Source organism: Bubalus bubalis, chromosome 1 (genome assembly GCF_019923935.1).
Source record: "Bubalus bubalis isolate 160015118507 breed Murrah chromosome 1, NDDB_SH_1, whole genome shotgun sequence".
NCBI lineage: Eukaryota > Metazoa > Chordata > Mammalia > Artiodactyla > Bovidae > Bubalus > Bubalus bubalis.
The window spans coordinates 29,109,050-29,129,800 of NC_059157.1; the positions used below are offsets into that span (position 1 = coordinate 29,109,050).

The following is a 20,751-nucleotide window of genomic DNA, read 5'->3' on the forward strand; positions in this document are numbered from 1 at the left end:
TAGGGATTTATCCAGTTTTGTTGTTGCTGCTGCTGTTGTTTTAATTCTATTTCTTTGTTTGTTTATTTCTGGCTGTGCTGGGTCATTGTTGCTGTTCAGGGTTTCTGTAGTTGTGGAGAGCAGGGGCTACTCTCTCAGTTGCCGAGCACAGACTCAAGGGCTTCCGTAGTTGCAACACGTCAGCTCAGCAGTTGTGGCTCCCGGGCTCTGGAGCACAGCTCAGTAGCTATGGCACACAGGCTTAGTTGCTCCGTGGCATGTGGGATCCTCCCAGACCAGGGGTCAGACTCGTGTGTCCTGCACTGGCAGGTGTATTCTTTCCCACTGAGCCACCAGGGACACTCTCATCCAATTCTTACAGTGGCCTTCCTTGAAAATAATTGGAAGATGAGGCAATGTCTCTTATTAACCCAGTTACTGGCTCTGTGATAAGTAACTGCTGTTGATACCAGAAATTAGCTCAATAGATTTCTGTCACGTCCTCATCTGTCTCCTAAACAGGAGTGTGATGTTTTCTAGGTTATGGCAGATGATGCTGACGGACCTTCAAACAGCCACATCCACTATGCGATTATAGATGGCAACCAGGGAAGTCCATTTACAATCGACCCTGCTAGAGGAGAAGTGAAGGTGACCAAACTTCTAGACCGGGAAACAGTAAGTGGAGAAATGAAATTGTTTAAAGATTATCAAATAAATAGATGGAAGTGCCAACATTTTAGGAGATGTCAAAAGAACCAGCCTTGTTCTCGGGAAGTGACAAGCAGAATATAAATACCTGAAAAGCAATTATAGTATAAAGATTTCCAGAATATGTGATTTGTTTCATACTTTTGGAGTTTAGAGAATAAAAGTGTGTGTTTAGGATGAAACTGCTGTTGGCACCAGTGTCTTGAGACACCTCGTGGAGCTAGAATCTGGGTTTTACATAACAGCAGAGATTTGGGAGATGCTAGTGTTGAGAGGAGGGAATCCCCGTGAGGAACTGGGGGAAGAAAAAATGGAGAAAGGCAGTTCCGGGGTGTATTTAGGAGATTTTATTCAGTTGTATTGGAGGAGAGCGATCTTACAGACAAGTGAGGGAAAGGAGATACATCAGGTGTTTTAGGAACAGATTTCAGGCCACAGACAAAGCCAGGATCCTAAGTTCAGGCTCGCACTGCGGGCGTTAGGTGGTTACCAAGTCTATGCGCCCAAGTGCAGCAGTGCAGGGGGATGGTCTCTGAGGACCAGGCCTGCGGGAGGTCTGAGTGTCGTGAGGGGGAAGGAGGACCAGTGACAGTCATTATAAGGCAACAGAGCCCGACTGGGGACAGTAAGCAGTGACACGTGAGTGATGAGACAAATGCGGAAACTTGGCAGAGGAAGAGTGAGGACCACAGAGCTGAGCTGTGGCCCGCCACAGAGACCGGAGGTGGCGGATGCCTTGGTGCTGTTCAGGCTGGCTGTGACTGAGGAGTGCCATTAAAGGAGGCCACAGGGCATAGACTTAGCACTGGGGAGAGGTGCTCGAATGTGGTTTTGGGTGTGCTGATCTGTCAAGAAAGTGGCATATTAAATAGGTAAAATTGTTCAGCCAGTCTGGGGCTACTTTAGTCCAATTTGAGACTTGAAAGCTGGAAATACAGAAAAGGCACATGCCTCTGGAGATGATCATGGAAGTGATCTGAGGTTTGGAGGTAACTGTGAGCGAATGAGGAGAGAGGCAAGCCCTCCCTCCCTGTCTCCATCCCTCCACCGATCCACCCATCTACTTACTTACTCACCCTCTCACAGACAGGAGGGGAGCTGCCGCAGAGGCGATGAAGGGAAGAAGTGAAAGAGCCTTCGTTCAGGGAATTAGAAGGGCATCGGGGGTAATGCAGACTGTGATTTCAGAAGAATAGTGGGCACATCCAAGTTGAAAGGCGTTTGGGGAGATAGTGCTGAGATACTTCATGAAATCTCCATTCTTTAATTCCTTTTCTGACCCGTTATTTTTAAGCAGGGACTTTCCAAGAGATTGGGAAGCATGACCGTTAATGCTTAGGATTGCAGTACTGCTGGGCAGAACAAAAGTTAGTGTTTTTGACTTGAAACCAACTTCTCAAAACCTTGAGTAAACTCATGTCCATTGTGAGGTGGCAGGTAAGTTCCCCAGGCAGTCACCCTCTCCCGTGGGCGTGTGGGCATGTCTCTCAGGACTGGTACTTCACAGCACGTCCTCCGGGGTGTAGCCAGCCTCCTGGCCTCTTCACTGCTTCCTCTGAAAGAGAGACCTTAAAAGGAGCTGTCCTAGAAAAGCAGCCACTCCACTTAAGTCACCTTTTCTAGTAGGAAGTCACAAAGAGAAGGGTCTTGGGAGATTCAGGCAGGTGACAGCAATCTAAGTGTGACGTTGATGGGGAAGATGAGCTGGAGAGTCCTGAGCATTGAGAATGAGTGAGCCCTCAAGGGCAGGAGACAGCTAGATGTGTGTCTGCTTCTAGCTGAGAGTCGCACTGGGGCAGAGGGAAGGTTGCACTCTTTGACACGTGTGCGCATCTTTTCTCATCATTTGTGTTCCTTTTCTGTCTTAATTTCTGTTAATAGATCGGCATGTTTTCAAAGTTAGAACACCTTAACAGAGCAAGTACGTTTTTGAGAGGCATCTGAGATCCTCCTCCGTGTTAGTAACTTTTTCTGTCGGGCAGACACATTCCCTTCTGCAGGTGGCTTGTGGCCATGCCCCTGTGTGCAGGTTAGGGAATCGCCCACCTGCAGGGCTCAGGGGACGGAGACCCTCAGATCTGCCCCTCTGGGGATGTCAGAAGCACGCTTGAGACTGAACCCTGTTCTTTGGTCTTGTGGAAACGGACACGCTTCTCTTTGTGTTTTCTCCGACAAGATTTCAGGCTACACGCTCACCGTGCAGGCCTCTGACAATGGCAGTCCCCCCAGAGTGGCCACGACCACCGTGAACATCGACGTGTCTGATGTTAACGACAACGCCCCCGTCTTCTCCAGGGGGAACTACAGCCTGATCATCCAGGTGACCGTGGGTCCTGGGCTCCTGGAATGCGTCCTGTTGAAATGTGTGCTCTCACGGGGCTCGATTGTTCATTCGAAATAGCTTTCTTTTTCCAAAGACGGCTTCTGAGAAAAATGGGAAGGGTGACATTACAGGGCTCTCTGTCAGTACTGAAAGATGAGCCATTTCCAAAATGCTTTCGTCTTTCTTTTTTTTGGCTTTGGTTTTTAAGATAGGCTCAGTGCTTGGTTCTTAACCTTACCTTCTGCCCTGCGTTTCCTTCTTGCCCCACGCAGACCCTCCCACTCCTCCGCCAAGCACCTCTCCCCTCCCCAGTCTCTCTACACACCCCCTCCCCTCCAGTCCCCCCTTTCCCGCCCATTCTCCCTACCCTTCTTCCCAGCACCACCAGCCCCTGTCCCCTCTCCTCCTTCCGAATGAAGCAGCCATGTCTGTCTGCTGTAAATGTCCTGTTGTAGAGAGCTTGCGCGGCATCTTGTTGACAGCTGTGTGGTTCTCTTCCCCTCTGCAGGAGAACAAGCCCGTGGGGTTCAGCGTGCTGCAGCTGGTGGTGACGGACAGGGACTCCTCCCACAACGGCCCCCCCTTCTTCTTCAGCATCGTGAGCGGGAACGAAGAGGGGGCGTTTGAAGTCAACCAGCAGGGAGCCCTCCTGACGGCAGCCGCCATAAATAGGAAAGTGAAGGATCATTACTTACTGCATGTTAAGGTATTCACGCCTTTCTTCATGGGTTTTTTTTTTTTTGAGGACTCATAGAAAAGAGCCATTGCGGTGATCTATCTTCTCATGTGTAAACAGCTTATGCCTCTTGAGAAGACAAAACTGCAAAACTGAATTAGAATTACAGTCTGGTTTTCTTTTTTTTTTTTTGTCAGATCTTCATTTTTATCCCACAGCACTTGGCAAGGGCATATTTATTTATTTGGTTGCTTTATCATAGACTTTCCCAGCTGGCGCTAATGGTAAAGAACCCGCCTGCCAATCCAGGAAACATAAGAGACGCGGATTTGATCGCCTGGGTTGGGAAGATCCCCTGGAGGAGGGCATGGCAGCCCATTCCAGAATTCTTGCCTGGAGAATCCCCATGGACAGAGGAGCCTGGCAGGCTACAGTCCATGGGGTCACAAAGAGTCAGACACGCCTGAAGTGACTTAGCACACACTTAAGCGTAGATGTTGGTGGAGCTAAGTTTCAGCATGAATCAGTGAAAGGGCCAGAAAGAAGTATTTATCCTGTGGTTTCTTTCAACAACCCGTACATGCCAGAACTGTACACGATTAATTTTACCACTCAGTCACCACTACTAACAATCTCTTTCCTATGAATTCAAGCATCATACCCCCAATTCCACTATGACCAATTAACATAGCTACTCTGAAAAAGCTTTCTACCCTGTCCCTTGATAATGCTTCTCACGCAAAGAATTAAATATCTATCAGTTGGTCACAGTTTAGAACTTGAGCAGTGTAAATATATTTGTATTAAGAAGTTGTGAATGATGACAGACGAAGGTGATTTTTTCCCCCCTTTTCCCGAAGGTGGCAGACAATGGGAAGCCTCAGCTGTCGTCTCTGACGTATATTGACATCAGGGTCATTGAAGAGAGCGTCTATCCTCCGGCAATCCTGCCGCTGGAGATTTTCATCACTGCTTTCGGAGAGGAGTACTCGGGCGGCGTCATCGGGAAGATCCACGCCACCGACCAAGACGTGTATGACACGTTAACCTACAGCCTCGACCCGCAGATGGACAACCTCTTCTCCGTGTCCAGCACAGGGGGCAAGCTGATCGCGCACAAGAAGCTGGACATAGGGCAGTACCTCCTCAACGTGAGCGTGACGGACGGCAAGTTCACCACCGCGGCCGACATCATGGTGCAGGTCAGACAGGTGACGCAGGAGATGCTCAACCAGACGGTCGCCGTCCGCTTCGCTAACCTCACCCCGGAAGAGTTCGTCGGCGACTACTGGCGCAACTTCCAGCGAGCTCTGCGGAACATCCTGGGCGTGAGGAGGAACGACATTCAGATCGTCAGCTTGCAGCCCGCCGAGCCTCACCCGCACCTGGACGTCTTGCTGTTTGTAGAGAGGTCAGGTGTCGCCCACGTTTCCACCAGACAGCTCCTGCAGAAGATCAACTCTTCCGTGTCAGACGTCGAGGAGATCATCGGTGTGAGGATCCTGGAGGTGTTCCGGAAGCTGTGTGCGGGCCTCGACTGCCCCTGGAAGTTCTGTGACGAGAAGGTGTCCGTGGACGAGAGTGTGATGTCAACGCACAGCACAGCCAGACTGAGCTTTGTGACCCCGCGCCACCGGCGGACGGCCATGTGCCTCTGCAGAGGTAACGCACACGGGGGTGGAAATGGGCGTGCGGGCTGGTTCATGTCACAGCCTTCGATGGCGACACAGTAAAGATCTGTTTTCTTGAAATTCCTATTCATTAGCTCTCCCTCTCCCCTCTTATTTTTTAACAAAGAGGGAAAATGCCCACTTGTACATCATGGATGTGAAGACAATCCGTGCCCTGAAGGATCGGAATGTGTCACTGACCCCAGAGAGGAGACGTATACCTGCGTCTGTCCAGGTGGCAAGTCTGGTCAGTGCCCAGGTGAGAGAGGTTCAATTAAGAATAAAAGAGTGAAAAAATGTAAAAGTGTTAGTCCCTCAGTCATGTCCGACCCTTTGCGACCCCATGGACTGTAGCCCCCCAGGCTCCTCTGTCCATGGGATTCTCCAGGCAAGAATACTGGAGTGGGTTGCCATTTCTTTCTCCAGGCGATCTTTCCTAATGAGGGATCGAATTCAGGTCTCCTGAATTGCAGACAGATTCTTTCCCATCTGAGCCACCAGGGATGAAATGACATCTAACTATTTAAATTGCCGTTTTTCTGGCTACTTGTGAAAGTTGTCTTTTCATTTGTTCATGGCCTGGTAGCACTTCTCTTCAGGGTTTGGCCAATTCATGCTATCTGCTTGATTGTCTGGATTATTTGTCTGTTTCTTATTTTTAATGGATGGAACTCTGTATAATTTTGAGCATTAACATTATTTGCTGCTGCTGCTAAGTCGCTTCAGTCGTGGCCGACTCTGTGCGACCCCATAGACGGAAGCCCACCAGGCTCCCCCGTCCCTGGGATTCTCCAGGCAAGAACACTGGAGTGGGTTGCCATTTCCTTCTCCAATGCGTGAAAGTGAAAAGTGAAAGGGAAGTCGCTCAGTCATGTCCGACTCTTAGCGACCCCATGGACTGCAGCCTACCAGGCTCCTCCGTCCATGGGATTTTCCAGGCAACAGTACTGGAGTGGGGTGTTAACAAACCCCACTGTCTGTATGTCACTGGTCTTTTGATTTGTTTAATTTTTATTTTCTCATTTCTGAATAATTTTACAAAATAGTTTTCATCTCTGGATTGATACTGGTTTCATCGTTTTTGTAAAATATGAATTGTTTTACATCTTGCTTGAGAACATTTGGCAAACCACCTTGAGGCTACGTATTTTTCTAAATTGTTTTCTAATGATTTTTTAATGGATATTTCATATGTGGATCTCTTATTTCTCTTAGAATTCATTTCTCTGTGTTTTACAGAAGTCTGACTTATTTGCTGCAAATGGAGATCCAGTTTTGCTGTTGCTGTTTATGAAACAAATAGACATTTCCTATTGAATTGAATTTTATACTTTAAAATCTTAGATCCAAAACTTGAAATGGGGCATGGTGGTGGTGAGATAACTTACACAAATATACTTAAACTTGTTCTGATTTATTTCTTCTCTTTGTGATTCCCAGGGAGTGCATCCGTAACATTTACTGGAAACAGCTTTGTGAAATATCGTCTAATGGAGAATGAAAACAAGTTAGAGATGAAGCTGACCATGAGGCTTCGAACGTACTCTGCCCACGCGGTTGTCATGTATGCTCGAGGGACCGACTACAGCATCTTGGAGGTGAGTGTTTGTGCATATTTGTATCTGAGATTGTGGGAGACTTTAAAAGTATAAATTCCATTGTATATTCAGATGGCCCATTTTTTAAAAGAATAAGATAAGCAACATGAAATGATTGAGTTCTTCCTTTAAATGATTCATTGATACCAACACATAAGTTCTGTGGGATGAAAGGCTCTTTTTGCTCTACAGTAACATAGACATTCGGAGAAGGTAGTGGCACCCCACTCCAGTACTCTTGCCTGGAGAGTCCCAGGGACGGGGGAGCCTGGTGGGCTGCTGTCTACGGGGTCGCACAGAGTCGGTCGGACACGACTGAAGCGACTTAGCAGCAGCAGCAGCAGCAACATAGACATTTACTTCTGTTTTTTACAAACATTTTCAGGTTCTTATGACCATTACATTCAAGCTCTGATATTAATCTTATTAATATTATGGAGAGTTTATAGAAAGGCCCTACATACACTTGAAGTGATGATCAGCTTACCTTCTCTTTTTTTTTTAATCAAGAGTGATTTGTTTTTGACTTTAAACAAAATCTGATGCTCTTCTGTTGTTCGGTTAGCAGTTGTCAGTCACTTACACGATGCCTTTAGGTTATGTAGTTGGAACTTTGATATCCCTGGGAGGCCTGGTTTTATTATTTGTACAGTAAACCAAGAAGCACGTGTTCTATAGTACTTAAATGCGAGGCCTTGGGTTTCCCTGGTAGCTCAGCTGGTAAAGAATCTGCCCGCAATGCGGGAGACCTGGGTTTGATCCCTGAGTCAGGAAGATCCCCTGAAGAAGGGAAAAGCTACCTTCTTCAATATTTCTTGCCTGGAGAATTCCATGGACAGAGAAGCCTGGCAGGCTACTCTGCCAAAGAGTCGGACACGACTAAGCGACTTTCCCTTTCATCCCTACTTGCTGCCCTCAGGCAGCAGACCCAGCCCCTCCTTTAGATCCGAGGCTGGGCGCGACGATTCCGCGAGAATAACACGCACAGTGATTGTCTCTGTCGCAGATCCACAACGGGAAGCTGCAGTACAAGTTCGACTGTGGCAGCGGCCCCGGCATCGTCTCGGTGCAGAGCACCCAGGTCAACGACGGGCTGTGGCACTCTGTGTCCCTGGAGGTGAACGGGAACTACGCCAGGCTGGTTCTGGATCAGGTCCACACCGCCTCGGGCACAGCCCCGGGGACACTGAAAACCCTCAACCTCGACAGCCATGTGTATTTTGGGGGCCACGTCCGCCAGCAGGGCTTGCGGCAGGGACGGAGCCCCCAGGTGGGCAATGGTTTCCGGGGCTGCATGGACTCCATTTACCTGAACGGGCAGGAGCTGCCGTTAAACAACAGACCCAGGAGCTACGCGCACATCGAGGAGTCGGTGGATGTGTCTCCCGGGTGCTTGCTGATGGCGACGGAGGACTGCTCGAGCAGCCCCTGCCAGAACGGGGGCGTCTGCCACCCATCCCCGACGGGAGGTAAGCCTCACACCAGAGCCTCTCCTAAGTGATCCGTCCACGTGTGTGCACTGGGGGCGGAGGTCTCCCGGCATTTCTGCTTTTCTTCTTCGTGTGCAGTCAGTTTGGTCACATACTGCAGCTGGTGTAAGTGACGCTCGAGTGGAGCTGGGTTTAGGGTTCTTCCTGGGAGCGGCTGGAGGGGACAGTTTGTCTCCCACCGAGCGGTGGCCTCACTACATTGCGTTTCCAGACGTGTGTCATTCTGCACCCTAGCCTCAGGAAACCACAGCTGACCCTGAATGCCTTTGCAGCCACAAGGACGCCAACCAGGGGGTTGGAATTGGTTCCACATAGTTCTCCCTAAGCCTCCTTTTACCCGCTGGCCCAGTGAGGGGCCTGCCAGCCTTGCTCACTTGAGATGGGGGTGGGAGTGTGGTTTTTCCAGAAGGCCTTGGGCCCCCTTGGGTAAGTTAGGATGACCTTGATCGAGTCACGAGTTCCCTCTTCAGTCCTTTGTATTCGGGTGATACCAGCGGTGAAAGGTTTGGTTATACAGACAGCTTTGTGCCCAGAGGGTATGGGGGATCAAATAGGATTTACAAGTCTTAGAGAGCCAAATTTTCACTTAAACGTAAAAACCAATACCCTGAGACGTCTTTTTTTGAGTTACTGAGTGATAGTACTTTGGGTTCCCGTTTGCCGGTTTAGGTTATTACTGCAAATGCAACGCCTTGTACGTCGGGACCTACTGCGAGGTGAGCGTCAACCCGTGTTCCTCCAACCCCTGCCTGTACGGCGGCACCTGCATTGTGGACAACGGAGACTTCGTCTGCCAGTGCAGAGGACTGTACTCTGGTCAGAGGTGTGTAGGTTTGCCCAGACTCCATCACTCACTGGAGCAGTCGCACTTCCAGTGTCGTCGTGGGTGCGTGCAGTGTCCACATTCACTTGCTCCTGTAGGTGCAGAAAAAACACTGGGTTTTTATGCTTATTTTTCCCTTGTCCTTCAGGTGCCAGCTCAGCCCCTACTGCAAGGATGAACCTTGTAAAAACGGTGGAACGTGTTTTGACAGTTTGGATGGTGCTGTCTGTCAGTGTGACTCAGGTTTTAGGGGAGAAAGGTAACTGACTTCTTTCAAGATCTGTGTTTGCAGCTCTCTGTAGGGTCACAGTGATTGGCAGATGCAACAAAACTTCAGTAATTTGGACTGTGTTGCTTTAGAATTTGAATTCAGAGCTCATGGTGACTCTTTGTATAATTTATCTTTTCATTCTTTAAAAAAAAATGTTGAACAAGTGAACATGATATAATGCTTGGAATACTATATGCTTTGAATATAAAATGCTTTTATATTTTAAAAATGTTATTTATAAACAAGGAACATATGGGTACTTGCAGGAAGTAACTGTGGAAACAGTAAGATTTTTTTTTTTTAAACAGATGCTCAGATGCTCATGGGGTTGTTACCTATCTGTGAGATAGATGACTTTTTTTTCATTGTTTATGTAGCATCTAAAACATTTCTCAACTCTTTAGGTATCTTTTGTGAGCCTTGCATAGTCTGAGAGGTGATCATTATTTTTGATGAAGAATATGAGGCACTAAAGATGCCTCTTGTTGACTTTGAATGAAATGGTTTTCAGTTCCAGGGACCATTTCACCTTAGACTTTCCCCCAGGTTCAGTTTAAAAACTTGGTGCTTGTTACATACAAGTGCCTACTGCTATACATCTAGAAAAGCCTTCACCTGCCCCTTTTGTTAGAAGGCTCGAAGTGTGACCTGCCTGCAGGGATTCACATAACATTTTGTTCTCATAGTAATTCTGAATTTCACCGTCACTCACATGGTTTTCATTCATTAATCTACCTGAATCTTAGTCAGTACTCAATATAGTTGACAAAAATGTCCCAGTAATCAAAATTGTAATGCCAGGTGAGTATAGGGGTATTAGAGGAAGATGCATTTTGTTAGAGGAGGAAAGGTTTGAGCGGTGACGGGAGGACTCGCACAGGTGCCAGAGATGCCCACTGGGAAGGGGAGGGGAAGAGGGGGCTTGAGGGGACTTTCCTGTGGGCGATTCTGTAAAGGTGAGGAGCCAAGGAGGGTTTTCAACGTGGAGAAACATCTAAAAATGAAAACCAGAGTTTTCTGGCCTTTCACGTGCTGTATGGAGCTGTCATAGTCCCCTATGGGAAAGTTATTGGAGAAATTTAATCCAGCCCTCTTGGAATACATTTATCAGCATGCACTTTTCTAAATATCTGGATCAGAAATCGAGACAAACTGATGTTTAGCCAATGAGTTTGAGTCAGTCGTCTGTTGAATCCTTAGAAAAATGGCAGCTAAACGTTGACGTGACATGTTTATCTCCCAGGCATACAGGGTATAAACTCAAACGAGTCATTACTCCACGAAGGATTTTTGTGTAGTTATTGTCGATAGTGTGTCTTGGCTGTTCTATGTCTGGGTCAGTGTTGCTAAGTCACTTCAGTCGTGTCCGACTCTCTGCGACCCCATGGACTATAGCCCGCCAGGCCCCTCTGTCCATGGGATGCTCCAGGCAAGAATACTGGAGTGGGCTGCCATGCCCTCCTCCAGGGGATCTTCCCCAGCCAGGGATGGAACCCGTGTCTCCTGCGCTGGCAGGTGGGTTCTTTACCATTAGTGCCACCTGGGAAGCCCAGGTCAGTGTTGCTGAGTCTTAACTAGGAAGGGATGATTAGCCTTTAGTCTCTGATGCTGCCAAGGCCTCTCCTAACCCTGGGCTGTCTCGGCAGGTGTCAGAGCGACGTGGACGAATGTGCTGGCAGCCCCTGCCGGAACGGGGCCCTCTGTGAGAACACGCACGGCTCCTACCACTGCAACTGCAGCCACGAGTACAAGGGGAAGCACTGCGAAGACGTGGCTCCCAACCAGTACGTGTCGACCCCCTGGAACATCGGCCTGGCCGAGGGGATCGGCATCGTCGTCTTCATCACGGGCATCTTTCTGCTGGTGCTGGTGTTCGTCTTCTGCCGCAAGATGATCAGTCGGAAGAAGAAACCCCAGCCCGAACCCGAGGACAAACACCTGGGACCCAGCGCGGCTTTCTTGCAAAGACCGTATTTCGATTCCAAGCTGAATAAGAACATTTACTCCGACATACCACCCCAGGTGCCTGTCCGGCCCATCTCCTACACCCCAAGCATTCCCAGTGACTCTCGAAACAACCTTGACCGCAACTCCTTTGAAGGGTCAGCTATACCTGAGCACCCCGAGTTCAGCACCTTCAATCCCGAGTCCATGCATGGACACCGGAAAGCTGTGGCCGTCTGCAGCGTGGCCCCAAACCTGCCTCCCCCGCCACCTTCAAACTCTCCTTCTGACAGCGATTCCATCCAGAAACCTAGCTGGGACTTCGACTATGATAGTAAGAATGGTTTTCTTCTTTTCGATAAAATGTCTCTGACCTCGAGGCAGTGTGGCATCTTTGTTAGTGATGAATGTGCCCAGACTCCACAGAGCTCTGGTACGATTGGGAACCTTTTCCTGGCTTCACATCTCTGACCAAGCAATGTGGCCACGATGTTGCTTTAATTTAGGAATTGAGTCTAGTTGTGTTCCATTCATCTGGAAAGATCATTTCGTTTTTGAAATTTATCTGGGTTCTCAACTCTAATTGGTGGGGGGATTTTTATGACAGAAAAATTGGGAGGGCATTTGCATGATAGGATTTTTTTTTTTTTCTCAGATGTGGCTGGAAGAAGCGACAATATTTAAGTGGCCTGATGTCTATTGGATGCCTAGAAAAAGCTATATATTACCATTTTCAAATAAAATTTTAATTCCCCATGTTGTCTGATAGTCTCCCCCACAGGCTGGTTTATTGAGAATTTCTATTCTTATGAGTCTGCAAGCTGTATTTGTAGGTTTTGTATTTAGTATCTTGTTCTGTTTTGGAGATGTTTCTTTTCTTTTTTTTTTTCTTTCAATGTTCTTTCATTGAATAAATCCCAGGCAGTCCACAGGTCAGGATACAGCAGGGAAGAAAAGAGAATCTCCTGCCTTCATGGCATGTAACTCTTTTGTCTGTCATCTCCTTTTAGCTAAAGTAGTGGATCTTGATCCTTGTCTCTCCAAAAAGCCGTTGGAGGAGAAGCCATCTCAGCCGTATAGCGCCCGGGAAAGCCTGTCCGAAGTGCACTCCCTGAGCTCCTTCCAGTCGGAGTCGTGCGATGACAATGGTGAGTAAACACGCATCCGCAGTGCTCACCGTCCGCAGCCCCGCTCACGTGACACAGGACAGGGACGTAGTCGCTGGTTCCATCTCAGACGGTCTTCACACTTCAGACCACAGTTACACAGCCTTGCATGAACATCCGCCGGGGACGATGTTGAAAACATCCTTCATGCTTAGGAATTGGAACGGTAGTGACTGGTCATACTAAGAAAGAAAATGTAACTGATTGAAAGATAAGCTCTGTCTGATGGGTTAGTTCTGCAGCGAGTCTTTCTTCCATGACAGTGAATGCTATAGAAGTTATGTGGATTTTTAAAAAAAACACCTCGTACCGGCTTCCTTGAGCACACCTGCGTTGCACACACGCTCGCACCCCCACAGCCCTAAGAGGAGATGCGATAGTCTGACACGGGCAACTTGAGCAGCACCTGTGATTGTTACAAGGTTCTATTTGTCTCTCCCCACCGACTCCTTTGCGGCCTCAGCTCCCATTTGGATCAGAGCGTACTGACTGAGAGCGCAGTTTAAGAGATTGCTAGTAAGTTGGATTATATTTCTAATGAAGAAGGTTTGACAGTGGGATCTTTGCTGCCAGTTTTGTTTCTTTGAGGGTGAATGGCGTTGATAAGCAGCTTTACCATATTAGCACATACCAGTAGAGAAAACTGTCAGTATCCAGAAACCCAATAAAGTGAGTTTTTAGTGGAAATTTTTGAATGTCAGAATTAGTTTGATTGTAATTTTTTTGCATAAAAATGCCATGTGTAAACAGTTTATTGATGGAAAGAAATAACTCACTAATAATTATTTGATTGTTGTAAACCCAGAGTAGGTAGTCCATAATATACTGCAGAGACCATTTCGAAACTAAGGATGGCCATATGTATGTTCCATTCATTCCTGAGCCATTTCAAGCATGTTATATATGATATGAAGGTGCAACAGTGTTTATTATTTAGCAATAAAGTATTTGGACAGAGCTCTGCTTATCAAACCAACAACAAAGTAGAATTCTTTCTTTCATTAGGTTTAATTCTAAAACATTATAGAGTTGCCAATTTACATAATCATTCATATCTTTGTCCTTAAATGCTCTTCATAAATCTCAGAATTTTGCCAGTATTTTCTTTCTTTTCCTAGGTTTTTTTTTTTCTTTTAACTGAAACATCATTCTTCTTAATAGTCTTAGAAACTTTTAATAAGCTATGGTCAAACTAGTTACGAAAATTAATTGCCAGATAATACAATGTGAGAAAAAATATATTATCCAGGAGTGTCTTTATTTTAATCTTTATCATAATTTTAATCATTATGAATCATAAATTTGAAGCCTGTATTAAGAGTATATTTAAGTCATATTTCTAGTCTTCTAAGGCTGTTGTAATAGATTACATAGTGGCTTAAGACAAGATAGTTTTGTTATAGTTCTGCAGTTTAGAACTGTGACGCTTGTCTCAGCAGGCTGAAATTAAGATATCAGCAGGACTGTCTCCTTTCTGGAGACACCAGAGGAGAGACCCTGTCCTGTACCTTTTCCAGCTTCTAGAACCTCCCCACATTCCATGGCTCATGGCCTCCATCTGTCAGAGACAGCAGCACTGCGCCTCACCGATCTGTCTGCTGCAGTCCTAGCTCTCCAACCACAGCTGGGAAAGTTGCTCCCCTTAAGAACCCTTGCGATTACCTGGGGGCTGCACACATCATGCAGGGGAGTCTCTTCATCTCAGGCTCTTTAACCTCATCACATTAGCAAAGTCCCTTTGGCCAAGGATGGTAACTTGTTCCCAGGGCGAGGATGTGGCCTCTTCGGAGGGCCATCCTTCTGCCTGTTACGTGCACATTTATTTATCTTGGCATAAATACTTTGAAACAGTTTGATACAGGAATGAAAAGGGGATTTACACAGGAAACAGCCAGGCAGACAGTCTGCATTTCTCTGCTGGTATGTTAGCTCACCAGCTGTTAACTCGTCTGCAGAAAGACAGGAAAATTGGGGTTGGGAGTACAGAGAACAGAGACAAAGCCATTTTTGTATTCATATTGCATATTTTACCTTATTATGCAGCTCTTAATTTTTTTCCTGCAAACAATGTATGAGTGTATTAAATGGACCCAGAAAATTGGCTTAGCCAAATATTTGACTCTTTGAATGTGAAAGCTTTTGCCCATGGGATGTTAAAATCAGGGTTGTTTTGTCCTGACTTGATTCATAATTGTAATTGTAAAACAAATTTATGGCTGAAAGTTCTTTTCCTAAATTACAGTATAATATGGTTACTCTTTATTCCTTTGATTAATGATAACAAATATATAACTTGATTGGAAAAATCTGAGACATATAAGGAACAAGTGCAAAGATCATACATAATTATATAGCTATGTTTCAAGTATTCACATCGTTAAACTATGAGGTAGAAACTGTATAATATGCAAAAATCATATTTAATGCAAGTTCCTGACTCACTGAAGGTCTTTCTAATTTACTGCTCTTGTGCCTTTTCACAAGCTTCCATAGTGACTGTAATACACCTTGTCAATGCTGTCGTTGACATGGTGACTGAAGAAGGTATAGTTGTGTGTGTGTTCTGTGTTCGTGTTCACAGTGACTGTCCCTGGAGTGGTGTGCTTTTGCTGTTGTAGTGTTGTACAAAGTCCTTATGTGATGGTTCTGAAGAGGTTGAATACTTTTATGCTGTGCAAGTGTGTCCATTCATAATCCAGAGGTGTTGCAAAATATCGTTATATACATATGTTACGTATGTTTATGGTCTTTGTTACTTTTTTGTGGTTCACAGTGAATTTACACAGTTGCCAGAAGTCACCCATAGGGTCTTGACAACTGCCTTTACATGGAACAGTGAAGAAGTTAAAAGTAATTCTAACTATCTAAAAGTTTTAATATAGAAAATTCTCTTCATGTGAATAGGAGTAAAACTAAGTATAACACAGCTTTTATAATTGCCTATACCTGAGTCTTTCCTTTTGTATTTTCCCTGGTATGGTTGAGGAAAATTGTAGAACATGATAGAAGGCAATATTTTTATATTTGACTGAGTAAAAATTATTTCCTAGGAAACTTTATCTGTTCAAAATTTTAAGAAATTCCTGCTTTAAATTATTTCAAATTAGCCCTCCATCAGTGCACTGGAATTCGAGTTATCACATGCAAAGTGCACAGGTATTTTCAGACTAGAAATCAGATCACTGTAGGGCTTGTGAAAAGCTTAATTGTTAGGCCTTAACTCCAAGATTTCTGATTGAGCAAATCTGGTTGGGGCCCTGAGAATGCACATTTCTAACCAACCAGCCCCCAGTTGATTCTGATGTTGCTGATTTAAGAACCACACTTGGAGAACTACTGGCCTAGACCACTGGGAGCCCACGAAGCTTAGGGAATCCTTTCTGCTGGGACAACAAATAGGTTTGCTGAGACATGGGTGAGAGAAGGATGGTTTCAAGCCAAGTTAGATGGGGTGCAGCTTACTCATTTCGGTTACTGGTGAGCCTTATACTTAGTTTCCAGGAAGTTACCATGTCTTTACTTGGTGTATCAGAAGGGGATCTATATTTTGTCTACTGAATCTTAGTTCTCCCATGATGAAACCCTAATATTTATATAATATATTGACTGATTCTTTTATGACAGTCTCTTTCGTTGAAAAATATCTTTGACATATAAATATAAATTGAGTTTAAAATGGAAAACTAAGAATAATGGAATGGCCGTTTAGTAAACAGAAGTTGTCAATCCTCTTTTTGGAAAGAAACTACCACATTTTTAGCAGGCTTTTTAGAATAGTTCCAGAGGTAAATATTATCTAAATACTGGCTTACTCATGTTTTAGAAATCACCACAATTTTTTCAGTTTTTGATTTAAATTCCTAGAAGAGAACCGTCAACCAAATCTTATTTGTTCCAAGTTACTTTATCACTGGGTTTTCAAGAGCATCATTGAATGCACAGAAAGCATGGGTCTACTTTAGAAAATTATTAGCCATTTATTTCCACAGTAAGAATTACAATGATAGTCAATGGTTAGTGCTTGACCTACATTATGTGATTTAATCCTCGTAATAACTAAGGGATTTCCACCTCCATTTCGAAGAGAAGAGCCTGAAGCTTAGCCAGGGTAAGCAGCCTGCCCCACGGTCACGTGATTCACGTTGACTGCCCCACGCGGAGTTCTGTGTGCAAAACAAGGACTCCAGGAGAGGGAGAGGCCAGACAGATTTGGGTGGGCTCAGGGTTAAGGTCAGCTGATGGTGTCTCTAAGGAAAGGTGGACAATGTGAACATAAAATCATGTTCACCCAGGGCAAGGTCTGGTGAGGTTTTCTCTTAGCTGTTCATCAGTATCTAAGTGTGTTCGTGGTTTCTCTGAATTACGGACATGTGAAGGCTATATTGTGCTGTAAAGTTTGTGTCTGTCATGTAGCTATAGCTTTTATATTTTGCATTATCACCTAAGCAACCTGATGTTACCCAGCCTTAGGAAAAAAAAATGATTTTGTAATACTTCTCAGTAACACGAGGTGGTCATTTAAATTCCTTATCAGTTTACATTTTATTAGAGCCTTATAGACTCCATTTCAATTACTCCTAACAAAATTTTGCATTTTCAGGAGTAGCTTGCCAGAAACAAGGGAAAGAAAGTAAAATCCTGTCCGAGTTTCCCGGCCACATCCCTAGTTCATCATTCCTCATCTTCTCCCTCCGCTCCCACGTCCCATTTTATTTGTGCTACACAAATTTCTCACTGTTTGGGATTTTCGTAGATAATGGCCTAGAAGGCACAGTACATGGCTGACTGGGCCTTTATAAAACAGTTTATATTGTGTTATGGACTTATCTTTATTGCCTTTTCAGCCGTCTTTCTCTTTTAATTACAAGTGTTTTCTTTTCTCTCTACTCTGCAACCAAAAGAGTCTTTGGCTGCTCCTGACCTCAGCAAATCAAGAGGTGACTTATGCATGCCAGTTGTTCACTGATTTTTCACTAAACACATGGGCGGAGACTTGACCCAGTGCTGACTTGCTGCACGTGTCTGCACCGTAACTGCTGCCTCCCTGTTTGCGGCCTGCATTCTAAACGCGCCTGCCTCACCTTCACTGGCTGCCAAAGGATTTCAAAAATCCTGGGGTGGGGGCCTACCCCCAAATTGGAAGGGTTTTTTTTTTTAATAATTATACCTTTATATAGTTGAAAATGACCCTTAGTCCTTTTTAAAGAAACAAAATTACTGTCGTTTATCAAAAATTGTATTACATTTGTCAGTGTTTAATTGCCTTTCGTTTGATTTTGAGGCATGCTTTGCTGTGTTACTAAATTAATATAATTTATTGTCTTTCTGAGGACTCATGGAAAATAGTACAATTGTAACATTAAGTTGATGACATTCTAAAGGAAATTTATTTTTAAAATTTTGCATGCTAAGTGATGACTTTTATTATCTGAAAGACACATTCGTTGGTATCTTTTTTAATGAGAAGTAGTGCAGATCAGGTGACATTCTTGAGACGCCTTTCTGCAAGGACAAAATTTCTTTATCAAGGTCCTAAGGCTGAACTAACACTCTTCTTCATAGAGGGCAGAGGGTTTTCAATGACTGCAGGAAGCTGAAAGGATGATTGGAATCGTTTGAAGAAAAGTGCATGTCCTCTAGGCGCTAGCATACTGCTGCTTCTGTTAAAAACTTAACGTTTCTTTGAAAGTTAGGTACTTACCTAAAACTGTAAGTCCTCATTTCAAGAGCAGAGCCTAACTCATAGAGGGTCTCAGAAGCGGCGCGGGAGGGGAGGGGGTCAAAGCAGGGACCGAGGCTTCCCCCGATGGTGGCCCTCGGTGCGCGGGACGGATGCCTTTGCGCCTGTGCGTGCTGCATACACTGGGCCCTTTTCCGCTGCGCACACGCTGGGGAGGAAAACACGTTGACATCTGGTTTTCTTTTCCAACAAGGGTATCACTGGGATACGTCGGATTGGATGCCCAGCGTTCCTCTGCCGGACATCCAGGAATTCCCCAATTACGAGGTAATCGACGAGCAGACCCCCCTGTACTCTGCCGATCCCAACGCCATCGATACGGACTATTACCCCGGAGGCTACGACATCGAGAGTGACTTTCCGCCCCCTCCAGAGGACTTCCCTGGCGCGGACGAGCTCCCGCCCCTGCCCCCCGAGTTCAGCGACCAGTTCGAATCCATACACCCGCCCAGGGACGCGCCGGCCGCGGGGAGCCCGGGCTCCACCTCCCGAGGCCGGCAGAGGTTCCACCCGAACCAGTACCTGCCCAGCTTCTACGCCGTGGACCTGTCCGAACCTCAGAAAGCCGGCGCTGGCGACGGCAGCGCCCGCAGAGAACCCTACGCCCCCTACCCTGCGGGGTACCCCAGGACCTTTGAAGCCCCTGCCGTGGAAAGCCTGCCGCTGTCGGTGTACGCCTCCACGGCGTCCTGCTCCGACGTGTCCGCGTGCTGCGAAGCCGAGTCGGAGGTTATGATGAGTGACTACGAGAGCGGAGACGACGGCCCCTTCGAGGAGGTGACGGTCCCTCCACTGGACTCGCAGCAGCACACGGAGGTCTGACCCCGCAGACTCGCCCCCCGCCCCCACCCCCCCAAGTGCCTGAACCCCAGCGAACCTAGAGCGATCCCTGCAGCGGATGCCCTGCCCTGCACCGTTCTCTGCAGCAGCGCTTGCGCCCCTTCTTCTGGGGAGCCGCCCCCGGGCATGGCTGCACTGAACCCCCGCCCGCGCCTCCTGACCTGTCCGCCATCGCCAGTGTCCTGACCTACTGTTGTCGGATGCGGTTGATGTCTGCCGCACCATTTCCAGACTTTTTTTTTTTTTGTATTTACATTTGTCCCGTGTTAAAACAATGAAGCGAAAATCAGCTCTCCTCTCTCTCGTTAGCATGATTCATGTATTTATATAGATTTGATTATTTTAATTTTCCTTTTTTTTTGTAAATTTTATGTACAGATTTGATTTTTCCTAGTTTTCCCCTAGATTTTCAAGATAACTTCGTGCATTTTGTTTTTGACCGGATTTTGGTGGTGTTCGTGTCATTTACCTAGCACCCTGATTTTTTTTTTTTTTTAATATAACCAGGGTTTCACTCTCTGTCCTTTTCAACTGAAGTAGGACATTTCATTCATACATTTGAGTATAGTCCTTCATTTCCAGCTGTACATAGGATGAGGACAGATCTGATCCATGAACATGTCTTAAATAAATGGGTTGCTGTATTTTAGGATTATAAACATTTTTCATTATTGGAAAGTGTAATGAGGACCTTCTGCAGAATCGTTTAGAACCAAAACCACCACGACACAATTTTTATAGTGTCTGTATATTTGTGATGCAAGGTCTTGTAAAGGTTTTTACTGAAAACGACCATTAACCAGTCTTTCTTACTGACAATAAATTATTAATAAAATACTTTAGCTTTGCTGTCTGTTTTTTCATCCGTATTTATATTCCTGTTCAGGATTCAGTTAATGAATTGAGAAAGAAGGGTGGATGGATATAGATGGATAGCTTTTTTGGCTTAAATGTGAAAAGTCTCTCCCAGTTGCCAAAACCAGACTGTACTTACAGATGTTGCCACTAGGTGGCAGTATATGGCCACGTGATACTGCTCAAAACTATAGGTATAGAGGCACAGCACTCTCTTTAATAAACATTTTCTAACATTTAAAATTTTTTTTCTTATACATTATTTTATTGCTATTACTTGGCCATAATTTCAGTGCATGTATAGTTTTCACCTATGATTTATATCACAAACAAAGCTTTCTGTGAAGTATTTTACCTTTCTCTTGTCAAAGAACACATCCTACTTCCCTAGGATTTAAAGTGAAACCCAGAAGTCATCTTCCATGTGTATTTATAGTCAGAATCCATCCCTCTGTCCCACAGCTACTTGTTCAATACTGACCACGTGCCAGCCACTGTGATAAGAATTACAAAGAATCAGGCGTTCCTGTAACTTTGCAAAGACACATTTTCCCTTTTATTAAATGACATGTTATCTAATACATATAGTTTAAATGTCAAAAAGAGCTAAAATATGTACAACCAAAAGCAGCAAACTCACATTTTGCTGAAACCGCTTGTAACTC

At 45.5% G+C, this 20,751-nt stretch overlaps 1 protein-coding gene across 6 annotated transcripts in view; it reads left to right on the top strand.

The window, feature by feature from the left end:
- FAT1 (FAT atypical cadherin 1) overlaps positions 1-20,068 on the top strand; it is a 123,479-nt gene extending 103,411 nt beyond the window's left edge. For 4 of the 6 annotated variants that reach the window (XM_006076178.4, XM_044938271.2, XM_044938267.2 and 1 more), the window contains exons 16-28: positions 520-657; positions 2,867-3,010; positions 3,522-3,719; positions 4,550-5,351; positions 5,487-5,618; positions 6,800-6,957; positions 7,964-8,426; positions 9,117-9,270; positions 9,419-9,529; positions 11,188-11,819; positions 12,496-12,633; positions 17,553-17,588; positions 18,585-20,068. In XM_006076178.4, coding sequence (XP_006076240.4) covers positions 520-657; positions 2,867-3,010; positions 3,522-3,719; positions 4,550-5,351; positions 5,487-5,618; positions 6,800-6,957; positions 7,964-8,426; positions 9,117-9,270; positions 9,419-9,529; positions 11,188-11,819; positions 12,496-12,633; positions 17,553-17,588; positions 18,585-19,213 — 3,735 coding nt within the window. In that variant the 3' untranslated portion in view covers positions 19,214-20,068. Of the gene's footprint in view, positions 1-519; positions 658-2,866; positions 3,011-3,521; positions 3,720-4,549; positions 5,352-5,486; positions 5,619-6,799; positions 6,958-7,963; positions 8,427-9,116; positions 9,271-9,418; positions 9,530-11,187; positions 11,820-12,495; positions 12,634-13,114; positions 13,168-17,552; positions 17,589-18,584 lie in introns of all 6 variants that reach the window. The other 2 variants (XR_329107.4, XM_006076179.4) reach the window with 2 other exon arrangements.
- Positions 20,069-20,751: the final 683 nt, after the last annotated feature.